At 41.6% G+C, this 17,284-nt stretch overlaps 1 protein-coding gene and 1 pseudogene across 1 annotated transcript; one reads left to right on the top strand and one right to left on the bottom strand.

Annotated features, from left to right (window-relative positions):
- The first annotated feature begins 289 nt into the window (after window positions 1-289).
- Window positions 290-4,296, top strand: LOC121981661 (cyclic nucleotide-gated ion channel 17-like). The gene is made up of 8 exons (XM_042534281.1): window positions 290-474; window positions 568-698; window positions 882-1,377; window positions 1,838-2,050; window positions 2,189-2,493; window positions 2,841-2,952; window positions 3,237-3,473; window positions 3,583-4,296. Exons 2-8 carry the CDS (start codon window positions 670-672, stop codon window positions 4,171-4,173), a joined length of 1,983 nt encoding a protein of 660 aa, XP_042390215.1. The 5' UTR covers window positions 290-474; window positions 568-669; the 3' UTR covers window positions 4,174-4,296.
- A 39-nt stretch (window positions 4,297-4,335) lies between these two features.
- Window positions 4,336-7,655, bottom strand: LOC121979988 (annotated as a pseudogene).
- Between the last annotated feature and the right edge of the window lie 9,629 nt (window positions 7,656-17,284).

The following is a 17,284-nucleotide window of genomic DNA, read 5'->3' as shown; positions in this document are numbered from 1 at the left end:
TCCAACAGGTGGAGCAGCAGTCCAACAGGTGCTGCATCCTGCGGATCTCAACTAGTGTGGTGTCAATCCACACATGAACAACGATAGGAGCAACAGTGAAAGAATTATGAAGCGCAGCGACCATTAATAAGGGATATAGATTGAGATTAAGGATTTCTTATGGAAAAAAGGATTTTGTTTTATTCAACTAATTAATTATAGAACTAATGAAAATATGATGTGGGCCGGGCCGGTTCTGTTTTGAAGCCTCGTATCTTCCCGCTGATGTCCCCTGTCATCAGTCTCTAATGTCTGCTGAACTTCTTTGGTGCCGTCTCCGCTTTTTCCTTGTCCTCGTAGTTCTTCTGCGTCCGCAGTCGAAGGGACGAAGAAGGATGTTCTTCTTTCTTACCCGTACCCGCCTTCGATGGGAAAATCTTCTACTCCCGCATTTTCCTCGTTTCTCTTTGCGAATCCGATGCCCGCTTGACAAAAGTGCCACCTTTTTCTTTTCCAGATTAAAAAGAATCACTCTGGGTTCTATTCTCCTTCTTTCGCTCAATTGCTTTCTACTGGAGTTACGTGTAGGTAGGAACGTCGTTGGGAGTTGCATCTGTACTTCACTTGAGCCACCGCCGTCGCCAGATCAGGGATAAAGCCTAGCCCGAGCCGAGAAGAGCGGATGACGAGATGGAGCCTGTGAAGGAAGGAGGCCTGAGGTGAGTTCGAAACCGTAATAACTGGTATTAGAGGTAGTTTTAATTTTTGAGAAGGTTTGGTTACTCGAGATGTTACAGCAGCCAAACCTAGAAAAGAGGTTCTTTTTGTTCAATTTCCTTCCTTCCTTCTTGTAATTTACACTTTGCTGGGTTTACGCTTCCCTCACTCTGTTCGTTTTTTAGGTTCTATCACCATCGGAAGGAGAAAGCAACCAAATCCGTGCAACTTGTCTCAAAATCTGCATTGATAACCAATAAAATTGATGCTTACAGCCCTCTGGGTTCTGAAGTTTTTGCTGAGGACCTTGATCCTCGGAGGAAGTGGATACTGGATCCGCAAAGTGGCATCGTATCAATATGGAATTGTGTTTTCCTCACCTCATGCCTGATGGTGCTGTTTATTGATCCTCTGCACTTTTATTTGCGTGTGGTTGAGAAGAGCAATACCATGTGCATTAAGATAGACAACGATTTGATAGTTTCCATTACCTTCTTGCGAACTCTTGCCGACCTATTCTACACGCTGAACATAGCAGTAAAGTATAGGACTGCATATGTTGCTCCAAGCTCAAGAGTTTTTGGACGGGGTGAACTTGTGATGGATGGCAAGAAGATAGCAAAAAGGTATTTGAAATCAGACTTTGCTCTAGATGTTGCAGTCGCCCTTCCAATACCTCAGGTATTCCACTTTCCTTTCAGTATTGTCGCTGTTAAATCACAAGAATTGTCGCTGTTAAATCACAAGAATTATCCCTTAGTCACTGTACTGATATTAATCATATACCTAAGAAGGAAACATCAGGGATATCATTGAGCATATTCATTGGACATGCATAGAGTTGGCTTATCAATTCCGAAGTGCATGCAATTTGATAGCAAAAATGAAGTGGATGATCAATAAATAACTGGCCCATATTATATATACTGAATGGAAACTCTTGAGCAGTTACCTAATATTCAGTGTTTGAGTAGCTCAACTGATCTATTAGTATTATAACTTGAGAAACGAAAATTTTACCTTGTTATTTCTCTTCTTTGGAAGTATGATTTCTTTCAAATATTTCTATAACTTTGAGCTGTGAGTCTATATTTTTCTTTAGAGAGCTTTAGAGTTGGTTGACATGTTGTCTTTTGTCCAGATTTTTAGCTGGTTGATTGTACCAGCAATCAAGAGCTTAAGTGCTGAAAATAAGCACAATGCATTTGCCGTTATTGTTCTAGCACAGTATATAGCAAGACTATATCTTGTGTTTTCTTTGAGTCATCAAATCATTGTAACTAGTGAGGTATTTGCAAAGACTGCTTGGGTTGGAGCTGCTTACAATCTTCTGCTTTGCTTGATTGCCAGCCATGTAAGTAACTTCACTGTCTTTCTTTATTTGTTATGAATTATCTTAAGAAACTTGGACTTAGGATAATGCTCTACTTCTATAACTGTCATTCTTTTCTGGGGGATAATAAATTCACAAAGGGATTCAATTCCATTGCAGGTTATAGGAGCTTCTTGGTATCTTCTTTCCCTTGATCGCGTGATCACATGCTGGAGATCACAATGCAAACTAGAAGATGGCATGAATGGAACATTGTGTCATCCTACTTTTTTCTATTGCGATCAGTTCAGTCAACCAGATCGTCTAAGATGGTCTACTGTCACAAATGTTTTCCAAAGTTGTGATCCAGATGGTAGTATTTTCAACTATGGAATATTTAAAATTGCATTGACAAATGACATTTTTGGCACACATTTCAGCAACAAGTACTTTTATTGCCTTTGGTGGGGATTCCAAAATCTAAGGTATGTTCTATATGTTCCACATGAAAACAAACATGGTTTACATGTTCATGTGTATCTTTGGCTCATGATAAGAATTTTCCTCCCCTTTGCCATTTTCTTGATTCTTAACTCGAAACACAAATAAGGGAAGAAGTATCCAAGCTTTATTATATCATTGGTAGGCTAAATTTTTCTGAGAGAAGTTTTTGTTTTGGGCAACGTCATATAGTTTTAGGCCTATGAACAGCTTGTGCTTCTTGGTTGATACGGAAGTAAATTAATAAATTTTCATCTCAGCTTTTGTCATTACATTACTCAGTGTACAAATTTTGTGATTGTTTTGTTTTCTTTCATTCTTTGTCTCCCAGCTCATATGGCCAGAATTTGGATACAAGTATGTTCGTTGGAGAAACATTGTTTTCTATACTTACCATCATGGTTGGTCTTGTGTTGTTCGCGCATCTGATAGGTAACATACAGGTATTATTACTCAAACATGTTCATTCCTAGTTTCTTTGTTTGCATTAAAGATCATATAGTTAAGACTTATTCAAACACACATGAGGTGAACCTTTGCAACTAGAATCAAGATAACTAATGACAATGTTCAGGGAGAGGCATATGAAGATAAATATTGGTGCATCAGTGGCAATAAAGATGTAGAATATCAGAGTTTCGTAGTATCTTTTAGAAAGCATAGAGGTTAGAGCACTTTCCTACAAATCTTATAAGGTGTCTTATTTTGTTCCTTTCTTGTGCTTCAGACCTACCTGCAATCTACCAATTTAAGGGTTGAAGAGTGGAGGCTAAAGAGAAGAGATGCTGAAAACTGGATGAGACATCGTCAACTTCCTCATGTTTTGTGTGAAAGAGTCAGGGAATTCATTCAATACAATTGGATGGCAACTCAGGGAGTGGATGAAAAATCTATACTCTGTGTTTTGCCTGCACACCTTCATCGTGACATTCACCGTCATTTATGTTGGGATCTTGTTAGGCGGGTAAACTTCTGCACTATCATGATCTGAAAGTTGAATTATGATTTACTTTCTGACTCGATGGCAGTATTTTGATGATCAAGGATACTTCTCATTACAAATCTCCCTGCAGGTGCCACTCTTCTCGCAGATGGATGATCAACTTCTTGATGCCATATGTAGGCATCTTGTTTCTTCTTTATGCACCAAAGGGACATACATTGTTCACGAGGGTGATCCTGTAACGGAGATGCTTTTCATCATTCGTGGGAGTTTGGATAGCTCTACAACGGATGGAGGTCGAGCAGACTTCTTCAACTCCATAACCCTGAGACCAGGTGATTTCTGTGGCGAGGAGCTGGTGGAATGGGCTCTCCTTTCGAAGTCCACAGGCAACTTCCCTGCCTCCACCAGAAGTGTGAGAGCACTCGTCGAAGTAGAGGCCTTTGCGCTGCATGCAGAAGACCTCAAGCTCGTGGCAAAACAGTTTCGTGTGCTCCATAGCAAAAGGATGCAGGACGCTCTGCGGTTCTATTCACATCACTGGAGAACATGGGCTGCTTGCTTCATTCAGGCAGCTTGGCAACGGTACAAGAGACAGAAGGGGAAGAATCGTCTTTGGGAGCCATTTGAGTTGAGGAAAGTCAGCGAGGCCATTGAGAAGCTGGACTCCTCGACAAAGACAGAATCTTGGGATCAGAATTCTGGAAGGCAAAGAGATTGAAGAAAACTTGATTTCTAGAATTGCACAGGTGTATTTGATTCTTCTGTTGGAAACTTCTTTATGGGCGAAATGTTTTTCATAAAAGAAAGCATTAAATGAAACTATTATAGAAATCATGATGTACACTATTGTCTTCTAATTCTTCAAACATTGTTTTTTTTTCTAGCTCTTCCTTGAATAGAGCCTTGCGCGGAATTCTCTCTTTTGCTGATACTTAGCATATAAATACCACAGGCCACCAGCGGCGTTGATCACCAAATCAGTCACATTTAAAGCATGTAGTTGGACGCCACCCAACAAGATGAACCCAAAGGTCTGGAAGCAAACATGCAAAAGTTCTTCCAAAAAACCGAAGTAAGTGAATAATTCTTTCGAGTAGAATTCAGGATGAGTCAGTCGATACTCGATACGCACTGTTGACCCAACACCCTTGAAAACTCCTACGATTGTGGTCGTTATAGCAGAGTTCACAATAGTACAGAACATCGTGAAATTTCAGGACGATGCCCATTATCAATGACAGAATAAGAATTGCAAGGTAAAAGAATATGCCTACCATGTTAAGCTAACATCAAATTATTTAAATTAATGATAAATCCAACTAGTCCAAGGTGACTGGCCCGGCCTAGTCTCACGGAATTACTTAATGATTATAAGCAAGAAAGTTTGAAAGAGGTGATAAGAATAGTTGATACAAAAAATCAGGTAATTGTATCATCCTTCGCCAAGACCAGACCAAGAAAGCTGATGAACAACTAAGGAACAAAGGTCTCAATTCACTTGAACTATACACAATGAAGACAAACTATTCCTTCAATGTTCTACATAATATATAATTGTTCTAGAAGGGAATAATAGAAAAGAAACAACCTATAGATAGTCAGCACAATAAATGATATCACCATAGTACTGAGATTTAAACCATTGTGAATAACAGATACAAATGATGCTTTCCATGATATAGTAAAACTTTGGGTGTTTATTTACAAAAAATACCTCAAGCTAAACATAATTTCAAATCATGCACTCAGATTATTTCTGACCTTTTCGTATCGTATGGAAATAGAGTGCGGAAATACTCCTGTTTGCTATGTAAGAAAAGGCAGAAACGGTAGAGATATCAATGCCTCATAGAACATTATTTCAATTGAAGTAAGCCCCTCTTCTATACCAGATTTATCCACCAGCACTAGCTACATAGTCTACAATCATGATGACCCCATGGGTCATCTGAGATGGCATGGGACGGAAATTACTATAATGAGGTCACCGGATCGAAACTCAGTGGCAACGGGGGAATAAATCTCCTATCCCTGTATCCCACCCGGTCCGTCCCATGTTAGCTCGGGTGCTGCGATTTACCTCCCTCACAATGACCGTGGGTCCGGTCGGTGGGGGCCCTAGGGGCGAGGGTTTCGCCTTTTGCTGCAATAGTCTACAATCATGACAGTCCCCTCGGAGCGGTGCGATGATTAAGACATGGGGTGTTATCACATGAGGTCTTGGGGTCGAAACTCGACGTGACCGAGCATAACTTTTCCCATGTCTTGGCCATTTGCACTAATGGCTAGTAGCCACCCGTGATTTACCTCCTCCATGTTGACCTAGGGACGGGTTGACGGGGGCGCTGGGGGCGAGCGAATCGCCTTTTTGCCACATAGTCTACAATCATGACGTCCCCTTGGATGAGTCTAGTGGCTAGCGCACGAGGTGTTGCCACAATGAGGTATGAGGTTCGAATCTCAGCAAAGCCGAGGTAAATACCTCCTTTATGTGCTAGTCACTATTCCAAAGGCTAATAGCCGTCCGTGATTTACCTCCTCTGTGTTGGCCCTGAAACGAATTGACGATGACACTGGAGACGAACGTGTACACTTTTTTGCCACAATAGTCTACAATCATGACCAACTCACAGTTTTACTCTTTTAATAAACCTTCCGACGAACAGGTGAAGAAAACAGAAGTGAGTGCCATGGTATATCCATAGAAATCAAAGGAGAAGTCTCCTATGCTGCAATGATGACTCCTACAGCAGTAAGGATGACTGAAAGAGATACCTGAAAGGTTATTTAAACATCGAAGTCAGGTAATGAATGAGCAACAATTTGCTAGATAGATTCATATTTGGAATGAAACATTAGTTACACCATAGCAAGCTATTACGAAACCAATGCCTTTGAAATAAGCTAAATAAGAAGGAACTCGTTAATATTATTTTTGAACATTTATCTCAAGTCTCTTGTACAAACAGATTCCTGTTTTCATGGAAGATCTTAAATCAGAAAACTATATTAATTATATAAAATATATCCTCCAGATTATTCTGAATACTCTCTTACATTGTCAGATTTTAGGAAACAAAAGGCAATTACTTCTCATCCTGTATGGAGACTGTAAAACAAATAAGATGTGGCAGAAAATTCACAGAAAGAGCAATTTAAACATTCTAGAATGGAAGATAGGAAGAGAATGAGTCAAAATAAAATCCCAAATAAACAAGCGACATATACTTCTTCAAGCCACTGCTTTTTTTCCACCAATCTGCATTAACGAGACAAACCCCTTGGAGAGAGATTTTCTAATTGATCAGCGGTAAAAAGAATTTGAAACACAAGGACACTGCATTAGAGAAAATAAGTTACACAAACCAAACATGAGAGAATCAAAGAAACTAAAATCCATTGCCTAGACGAAATGTTCAAATAAATTGAAGTACTTGCAAAAAAAAATAAAAATAAATATCAATTTGAATGTTCACAGAGTTCATTTAATTTTATATGGTAAGGGAAGAACCCTAGACGAAGAACCCTTATAGCGCATCCGTAGCACAAAACTTAGTAGGAAGAATCACTACAACGCATTCCTAGCGCAAAACTCAGTACAACCACTCCAACCAGAATGCAGATAATCTTAACCTAGATCTTAGCTTCAATTTTACGTTTCCATTCAACTTCGTGTTTTTGGTTCTCAACTTTCCGTTCAGCTACAATTACCTGATCCTTAACTTTTGGTTTCAGCTTCCGTTTAGTTTCAAGTAACTGCTTCTCAGCTTTCAGTTTTTTCCGTTCAACTTCGAGTTCAAGTTTATGCCTACGTTCAACATCTTGTACCCGCTTGTCAGCTTTGATTACCCGCTTGTCAGCTTCGTGTGCCCTCTTGTCAGCTTCCTGTTTAAGATTTCGTTCAACTTCCATTAGCAGCTTACCTTCGAGCACCTGCTTATCAAGTTTAACCATGCATTCAACTTGAATTACCTGCTCATCTTTACGTATCAGCTTTTCAGCTTCGAGTTCCGCTTCTTTAGCTTGAAGTTTTAGCTTCAGTTCTTGGTAGTTCCTCAAGTATTCGAGAAGAAAATCATTTACCATTGTAGATTCGTATTGTGGCTTTTCCGCTGCTTCTTCAAAAAGGGGAGGCGGTTCGGCGGACGGCGAAGCTGGCGGCGGAGCCTCTGATACCTGAAAAACTTCGTTGTTGTCCATCGATAGCTATGTTAGAATGACAGCTGCTACTCACAGAGACGGTAGAGTCGATTTATATAGGACTTTATACGGAAATAACAATAATAAGTAAATCAAACCTCCTTCAAGAAATGCCCTTTTAATAAATAATATCACCTATAATGACTGGGCTCTCAGTCAGTCAAAATCTCAGGTCCGGTTCTAGAGAGAGAAGCTCCAACTTCTCTCTACATTTGTCGGCCATCTTTGCACCGTCAGGCATCCGTTAAACGGTGAGATGAGGGTTAAGTCTTAGGCTAGTCTCGGGAGCAGCGTCGGAGGAAGGGACAAGTGGTTCAGGGTTCATCGGAGGTGTTCGTGGCCTTGCCGGCGTTTAACTTAGCTACAAAGAGTTGCCCAAATGTTTAGATAAATCGAAGTACTTGCAAAAATAAAAAATAAAGATCAGTCTGAATGTTCACAGAGTTCATTTATTTTTAGATGGTAAGGACAGAACCCTAGACGAAGAACCCCTATAGCGCATTTGTAGCACAAAACTTAGTGGGAAGAATCACTACAGCGCATTCCTAGCGCAAAACTCAGTAAAGCCCCTCCAACCGCAATGCAAATAATCTTAACCTGCTTCTTAGCTTCAATTTTACGTTTCCATTCAGCTTCATGTTTCTGGTTCTCAACTTTCCGTTCAGCTACAATTATCTGATGCTCAACTTTTAGTTTCAGCTTCCGTTCAGTTTCAAGTAGTCGCTTCTCAACTTTCAGTTTTTTCCGTTCAGATTCAAGTTCGAGTTTATGCCTACGTTAAGCTTCTTGTACTCGCTTGTCAGCTTCAATTGCCTGCTTGTCAGCTTCGCGTGCCCGCTTGTCAGCTTTCTGTTTAAGATTTCGTTCAACTTCTATTATCCGCTTACCTTCGAGCACCTGCTTATCAAGTTTGACCATGCGTTTAGCTTGAATTACCTGCTCATCTTTGCATACCTGCTTTTCTGCTTCTAGTTCCGCTTCTTTAGCTTGAAGTTTTAGCTTCAGTTCTTGGTAGTTTCTCAAGTATTTGGGAAGAAAATCATTTACCATTGCAGATTTGTATTGCAACTTTTCCACTGTTTCTTCAAAAAGGGAAGGTGGCGGGGCAGACGATGAAGATGGCGGTGGAGCATCTGATACAGGAAAAGCTTCGTTGTTGTCCATAGGTGGCTACGTTAAAGTGGCGACTGCTACTCACAGAGGCGGTAGCGTCAATTTATATAGGGCTTCATACGGAAATAACAATAATACAAAAATTAAACCTCATTCAAGAAATGCCCCTTCAATAAATAATATCACCTATAATGACTAGGCTCTTAGTAAGTCAGAATCTCAGTCCCGGTTCTAGAGAGAGTAGCTCTAACTTCTCTCCACATTTTCCGGTCATCTTTGCACCGGCGGGCCTCCGCTAAACGGTGAGATGAGGGTTAGGTCTTGGGCTAGTCTCTGGAGCAGCGTCAGAGGAAGGGACAGGTGGTTCAGGTTTCATCGGAGGTGTTCATGATCTCGCCGGCCTTTAACTCAGCTACATAGAGTCGTCGAAATGTTCAGATAAATTGAAGTACTTACAAAAACAAAAAATAAAGATCAGTATGAATGTTTACAGAGTTCATTTATTTTTAGATGATAAGGGAAGAACCCTATACAAAGAACACCTATAACACATCCGTACCACAAAACATAGTGGGAAGAATCACTACAACACATTCCTAGTGCCAAACTCAGTACATCCACTCCAACCGCAATGTAGATAATCTTAACCTGCTTCTTAGTTTCAATTTTACGTTTTCATTCAACTTCGTGTTTTTGGTTCTCATCTTTCTGTTCAGCTACAATTACCGGATGCTCAGCTTTTAGTTGCAGCTTTCGTTCAGTTTCATGTAGTCGCTTCTCAACATTCAGTTTTTTCCGTTCAGCTTCGAGTTCGAGTTTATGCCTATGTTCAGCTTCTTATACCCGCTTGTCAGCTTCGATTGCCCGCTTGTCAGCTTCACGTGCTCGCTTGTCAGCTTCCCGTTTAAGATTTCGTTCAGCTTCTATTATCTGCCTACATTCGAGCATCTACTTATCAAGTTTAACCATGCGTTCATCTTGAATTACTTACTCTTCTTTAAGTATCTGCTTTTCAGCTTCGAGTTCTGCTTCTTTAACTTAAAGTTTTAGCTTTAGTTCTTGATAGTTCCTGAAGTATTCGGGAATAAAATCGTTTACCTTTGCAGATTCGTATTGCAGCTTTTCCACTATTTCTTCAAAAAGGGAAGGCGGCAGGGCGGACGGCGAAGCTAGCGGCGGAGCGTATGATATTGGAAAATCTTTGTTGTTGTCCATCAATGGCTATGATAGAGTGGCGGCTGCTACTCATAGAGGTGGTAGGGTCGATTTATATAGGGACTCATATGAAAATAACAATAATACGAAAATTAAACCTCCTTCAAGAAATGCCCATTTAATAAATAATATCACCTATAATGACTAGGCTCTCAGTCAGTCAGAATCTTTGGCCCAGTTCTAGAGAGAGAAGCACCAACTTCTCTCCACATTTTTCGGCCATCTTTGCACCAGCGGGCTTCCGCTAAACCGTGAGATGAGGGTTAGGTCTTAGGCCAGTCTCTAGAGCGACGTCGGAGGAAGGGATAGGTGGCTCAGGGTTCATCGGATGTGTTCGTGGCCTCGCCGACATTTAACTCAGCTACACAGAGTCACCGAAATGTTCAAATAAATTGAAGTACTTGCAAAAATAAAAAAATAAAGATCAGTCTGAATGTCCGCAGAGTTCATTTATTTTTGGATGGTAAGGGAAGAACCCAAGACGAAGAACCCCTATAGCGCATCCGTAGCACAAAACTAAGTGGGAAGAATCATTATAGCGCATTCCTAGCGCCAAACTCAGTATAACCACTCCAACCACAATGCAGATAATCTTAACCTGCTTCCTACCCTCAATTTTACGTTTCCAGTCAGTTTCATGTTTCTGATGCTCAATTCATCAGCTTCCATTCAGCTACAATTACCTGATGCTCAACTTTCAATTTTAGCTTCCATTCAGTTTCAAGTAGTCGCTTCTTAGCTTTCAATTTTTTCCGTTCAGCTTCTTGTACCCGCTTGACAACTTTGATTGCCCGCTTGTCAGCTTTGCGTGCCCACTCGTCAACTTCCCGTTTAAGATTTCGTTCAGCTTCTATTATCTGCTTACCTTTGCCACCTGCTTATCAAGTTTAACCATGCGTTCAACTTGAATTACCTGCTCATCTTTGCGTATCTGCTTTTCAGCTTCGAGTTCCGCTTCTTTAGCTTGAAGTTTTAGCTTTAGTTCTTGGTAGTTCCTCAAGTATTTGGGAAGAGAATCATTTTCCATTGCAGATTCGTATTGTAGCTTTTCCACTATTTCTATAAAAAGGAAAGGCAGCGGGGCAGACGGCGAAGCTGGCGGAGGAGCGTCTGATACCGAAAAACCTTCGTTTCAGATCGGAAAACCTTCATTGTTGTCCATCGGTGGCTTCGTTAGAGTGGCAGCTGTTACTCACAGAGGCGGTAAGGTCGATTTATATAGGACTTCATACAGAAATAACAATAATACGAAAATTAAATCTCCTTCAAGAAATTCCCCTTCAATAAATAATATCACTTATAATGACTGGGCTCTTAGTTAGTCAGAATCTCTGGTTTGGTTCTAGAGAGAGAAGCTCCAACTTCTCTCCACATTTTTCGGCCATCTTTGCATTGGCAGGCTTCATCTAAACGGTGAGATGAGGGTTAGGTCTTATGTCAGTCTCTGGAGCAGCATGGGAGGAATGGATAGGTGGTTCAGGGTTCATCGGAGGTGTTTGTGGCCTCGCTGGCGTTTAACTTAGCTATACAGAGTCACCAAAATGTTCAGATAAATTGAAGTACTTGCAAAAACAAAAAATAAAGATCAGTCTGAATGTTCACAGAGTTTATTTATTTTTAGATGGTAAGGGAAGAACCTTAGATGAAGAACCTCTATAGTGCATCCGTAGCACAAAACTTAGTGGGAAGAATCACTACAGTGCAATCCTAGCGCAAAACTCTATACAACCACTCCAACCGCAATGCAGATAATCTTAACCTGCTTCCTAGCATCAATTTTACTTTTCCATTTAGCTTTGTATTTCTGGTTCTCGACTTTCCATTCAGCTATAATTATCTGATGCTCAACTTTTAATTGTAGCTTCCATTCAGTTTCAAGTAGCCGCTTCTTAGCTTTTAGTTTTTTCTGTTCAGCTTTGAGTTCGAGTTTATGCCTACGTTTAGCTTCTTGTACCCGCTTGTTGCTTCGATTGCCTGCTTATTAGCTTCGCATGCCCGCTTGTCTTCTTCCCGTTTAAGATTTCATTTAGCTTCAATTATCTGCTTACCTTCGAGCAACTGCTTATCAAGTTTAACCATGCATTCAACTTGAGTTACCTATTCATCTTTGCGTATCTACTTTTCAACTTCGAGTTCCGTTTCTTTAGCTTAAAGTTTTAGCTTCAGTTCATGGTAGTTCCTCAAGTATTTGGGAAGATAATCATTTACCATTGCAGAATCGTATTGCAGCTTTTCCACCGTTTCTTCAAAAAGGGAAGGCAGCGGGGCGGATGACGAAGTTGGCGGTGGAGCGTCTGATACTAGAAAACCTTCGTTGTTGTCCATCAGTGGATACATTAGAGTGGCGGCTAATACTCATAGAGGCGGTAGGGTTGATTTATATAGGACTTCAGATGGAAATAACAATAATACAAAAATTAAACCTCCTTCAAGAAGTGCCCCTTCAATAAATCATATCACCTATAATGATTGTGCTCTCAGTCAGTCAGAATCTCAGGTCTGGTTCTAGAGAGAGAAGCTCCAACTTTTGTCCACATTTTCAGGCAATCTTTGCATCGATGAGCTTTCGCGAAATAGTTAGATGAGGGTTAGGTCTTAGGACTGTCTCTTGAGTGGCGTCAGAGGAACGGACGGGTGGTTCAGGGTTCATCAGAGTTGTTCGTAGCCTTGTCGATGTTTAACTCAACTACACAGAGCCTCCAAAATGTTTAGATAAATTGAAGTACTTGCAAAAACAAACAATAAAGATCAATTTGAATGTTTACAGTGTTCATTTATTTTTACATGGTAAGGGAAGAACCCTAGAACCAAACCCCCTATAGCGCATCCGTAGCACAAAACTTAGGGCAAAGAATCACTATAGTGCATTCATAGCACAAAACTCAGTACATCCACTCCAACCGCAAGGCAGATAATCTTAACATGCTTCCTAACTTCAATTTTACGTTTCCATTCAGCTTTGTGTTTCTGGTTCTCAACTTTCCATTCAGCTATAATTACCTGATGCTCAGCTTTTAGTTTCAGCTTCCGCTCAGTTTCAAGTAGCCGCTTCTCAACTTTCAATTTTTTCTGTTCAGCTTCGAATTCGAGCTTATGCCTACATTCTGCTTCTTGTACCCGCTTATCAACTTCGATTACTGATGTGTGTAGATTATATGATCATTTATGCATGCTGTGACGCACATCTACTTGTATTTCATTAGTATAATCTATGTTTATTGCACCCTATTTCATTATAATGTCATACTTCCATTATATTTTGTTCGGATATCTACTCTTTGCTTGTTTTGATTGATAGGACGCTATTTGGAGCAAAAATAAAGCAAAAATGCACACAGAATCTTGGGTCATATAGCCAACACGACCGTGTGGCCATAGCATGTTCCAGCCGTGGCAAATGGCACGACCGTGCTTATAATCCAGATTTAAAGAGGGTCACGGCCGTGCCAAATAGCACGGCCGTGCCAATCACCCCGTGGCCAAGCAGCACACGGCCGTGCCAAATGGCACGACCGTGCTAACATTCCAGAGGTAGAGAAGGTCACGACTGTGTGAATCCACACGACCGTGTGACCTTGACAGAGAAGTAGAAGGCCACGTCCATGCAACCTCACACGGCCGTGTGACTCAATCCGAGAGGAAGCCGTGTGGATTCCACACAGCCGTGTGAGTTGTGACGAAGAACATGGGCTGTGCCACGCCAAAATAGAGCTGTGCTGAATTCTGGGCAGATTGCAGACAGTTCGTAATTTGGCCATAACTTTGCGCTCCATTGGAGTTTTGGGATGTTCTTTATACCAAAATGTAGCTGACTTCAAGATCTACAACTTTTCTTCAGATTCAATAGAGAGAAAGCGTTTTCTACCTATGCTAAATGGCATGGCCGTGCCTCCCAACCGCGGGTTCAACTGGACCTCCGCCCAGACCGCAGACCAAACTTCGAACCGCCATAACTTTCAGCTCGGTTGGAGTCAAGGCTCGATCCAAGTATCAGATTGAAGATAATTTCAAGAGATACAACTTTGGTTAAGGGTAAATCATGAGAACACCTGGTTTAATTAGTGAAAATCTCGGTTTACCGGACCCCTGTAATCCTGATTTTCCTGGACAGCTTGGAGGAGGTATAAAAGGGTCAAGAACCCTATTCTTGGATGATCTTTGGGTTTGGAGATTTCGCCCCCTCTCCTTGGGAAAGGGTTCTCCCCTTCGGGAGAAACCCTAGAGCTTCATCTGCTGCCATCTCTTGACGTTCCGTCCATCTCCAGAGCAAGGAGGCATCACCAAGACATCGGAAACCTTGGCAAGCATCTCTTCTTCCCCTTCTTCTCACATCAAGGGTTGTAAGTGTGCTTTACTTTATGTTTTGGGGTTGTTCCTCTCTCGCAATGGAGTAGATCTCCTTTTCTATGGATGTAGGGAGTAGTTTTGGATAGTGTTTAATGTAAGACTCATGTTTGTGCCTTTACACGTTGGATGATTTCTCTTGCTTCGTTTCTATTTGATATGCATGAGACTTGTTGCCTTGTCATGTTAATTGATTGTGTAGAAATTGCTAATTTTATAAAGAGAGGATCTTAGATTGTACACCCGAGGGGCCCTAGTGAAAGGGGTAACCTGTTCACGGACATCTAGGATATTCCCTTGAAAGGAGTGACAACTTCTCCACAAGGAAATAAGAGACCAAACCAAACCAAACCAAACCCCTATCTCTATCCCTAATGTTACCAATTAGACTTGTATTCTTGTGATCTACCGGGGCACCCTAGTGACAGAGGTTAACCGTAATAGGATTTCACAGGGATCTTCTCTGATTAGTACTTAAGGATAGTAGCTTTAACTTCCGGCGAAGGTATATTGATTGACGATGAGTAAAAAATAGAACATGATGCATCCGGTTCCACCACAATGAAACCGAAATCCTAGAATCCATTTCCCAAAGCTCAATTTCCTCGAAGATCGATTCTCTCATCCTTCTCTTTCTCTCTTCAATCACTCTCGTTAGTTTGCAAGCGCCAAAGCCAACTTTCGACCGTCTAGATAACTCACTTTGAGACATCTCTAGTGCTTAATCAACAGTCCCTGTGGTTCGACAATCTTATATATTATTGACGGTGAATCCGTGCACTTGCAGAATCGTAACAAGTTTTTGGCGCCGTTGCCGGGGACTGTTCGCATTAACATTAGTTGATTAGCATATGAGTTACTCTAAACGTTTTTATTTTTCCTTTTGCTTTTTCTTCCTTGTTTTCTTTATGCTTTTTTTCTTGTAATTTAAATTCTGCATTGTCTTTCTTATTTTTCATATATCATTTTATTTCTTGTCTTTATTTCTTCATTTTTGTTTTTTCTCATAATTTTTTTAAAATATCCATGAGCACTAACATGTCAAGCAGGGCCTTAAGAGATTTTTCTACACCCATTTCTGCATGATTTTTATCTCCCATTGTGCAACCTCACATTGAAGCAGAGAGTTTTCAACTAGACCCAGAGTTAATTTTCATGATACAATGTCACAAATTTGGAGGAGAAGCATCAGAAAGTCCTTATCTGCACCTTGAGACATTTCTAGAGCTTTGTGATATGGTGAACTGTGAAGGAGTTGTTGGTGCAATATCCCTCAGGTCAAGGTTGACCTGGGTAACCAAGCTGAGTCTTGGTTTGAGTTTAGATGTTTGACAATAAGATATTGATTGAAGAAGAGTCAAGTAGGTCAAGGTTGACTGGATACTTGACTGGGAAGTCCTAACTGGGATGTTAGGCAAAATGAAAGACCTAGTGAGTGAAGCTAGGCAGTATGAAAGTCCTGGTGAGTGAAGCCAGGCAGAAGAAAAGTCCTGGTGAGTGAAGCCAGGCAGAAGGAAGTCCTAGTGAGTGAAGCTAGGCAGATGGAAATCCTGGTGAGTGAAGCCAGGTGAAAGTCCTAGTGAGTGAAGCTAGGCAGATGGAAATCCTGGTGAGTGAAGCCAGGTGAAAGTCCTAGTGAGTGAAGCTAGGCAGATGGAAAACCCTAGTGAGTGAAGCTAGGTGAAAGTCCTGGTGAGTGAAGCCAGGCAAGGGAAAATCCAGATGGATCAAGGATGATAGGACATCTGGTGCTGGGAAGTCGAAGTAGGTCAAAGGATTGACTGGATACTTGGCATGAAAGAAAAGTCCAAGTAGGTCAAAGGGATTGACCGGATACTTGGCACAGAGAAAAGTCCAAGTGGGTCAAAGGGATCGACCGGACACTTGGTAAGGGAGTCCTAGCAGTTCAAGGGAGTGACTAGATGCTAGGCATGACATACCAACAGGTCAAGGTTGACCGGATGTTGGTTTGGGAGGTTTGGGACTTGGTTTTGGACAAAAATCAAGTGCTGGATCGATCAGTGGATCGATCCAGGCTCTGGATCGATCAGTGGATCGATCCAGACCTGTCCCAGCGAACAGAGAGCCTCTGGATCGATCCGTGGATCGATCCAGAGGTCCCAATCGATCAGTGGATCGATTGGGACGCGGCTGCTTCGCGCGATAAGCGCTGGATCGATCCGTGGATCGATCCAGGCGCGTTTCCAGAGCACAGAGGCGCTCTGGATCGATCCGTGGATCGATCCAAAGCCTCCCCGATCGATTGGGAACATTCGAATCGATCGGGATCCGACCGTTGGCGTCGTTTATAGCTGCAGGCGTGTGATGGCTGCGGCATCGCTTCTCCGATTCACTCCAGATTACTCGCCAGCTCCTCCACAGCGCTCTCAAAGATCAGATCGCCAGTTCTTGAAGGATCTTGGAAGCTTTCCAAGTCAAGAGGCGGATCAAAGGCAAGAAGAGAAGCTAGGGTTAGGGTTTTCTGTACTCATTGTAAGCTTTGCGCTTGTATTTTGTTTCCCTTTCATTTCTTCTTGTACTGAGAGTCTTGTAGGGCTTCTCCGCCCTCGGTAGTTACCGAAAAGGAGTGTTTTCATAGTGGAGGGTGCGTGCGTGGTGTGGATCCTTGGACTAGTCACCTCTTGTGAGGTGGATACCAAGTAAACCAACCGTGTTAGCGTTATTGTATTTGTTTCTGTATTTTCCGCTGCATATTCTTGAAGAAACAAGCAACGCCGAGCAACGAGCGAACGCGACGAGCTATTCACCCCCCCTCTAGCTACTTTTGGTCCTAACAGGAGTGTCATCGGATGCAGTTCGATTGATGACATTTCCTTTCAGTATCAAGGATAAACCAAGAACTTGGTTATATTCTCTTCATCCTCAAAGCATCACAAGTTGGGAACAATTGGAGAAGTAATTTCTGAATCATTTTTTCCCTCCAAGTAGAATAATTT

Source organism: Zingiber officinale, chromosome 5A (genome assembly GCF_018446385.1).
Source record: "Zingiber officinale cultivar Zhangliang chromosome 5A, Zo_v1.1, whole genome shotgun sequence".
In the NCBI taxonomy this organism is placed as follows: Eukaryota; Viridiplantae; Streptophyta; class Magnoliopsida; order Zingiberales; family Zingiberaceae; genus Zingiber; species Zingiber officinale.
The sequence above is the reverse complement of the archived record's forward strand: the minus strand, read 5'-3'. Positions and strand labels throughout refer to the sequence as shown.

Coding starts and splice junctions, on each gene's coding strand:
- LOC121981661 (XM_042534281.1), top strand. CDS start 670: ATGGAGCCTGTGAAGGAAGGAGGCCTGAG. Junction 1,378..1,837: donor TCGCCCTTCCAATACCTCAG/GTATTCCACTTT, acceptor TCTTTTGTCCAG/ATTTTTAGCTGGTTGATTGT. Junction 3,474..3,582: donor GTTGGGATCTTGTTAGGCGG/GTAAACTTCTGC, acceptor ATCTCCCTGCAG/GTGCCACTCTTCTCGCAGAT.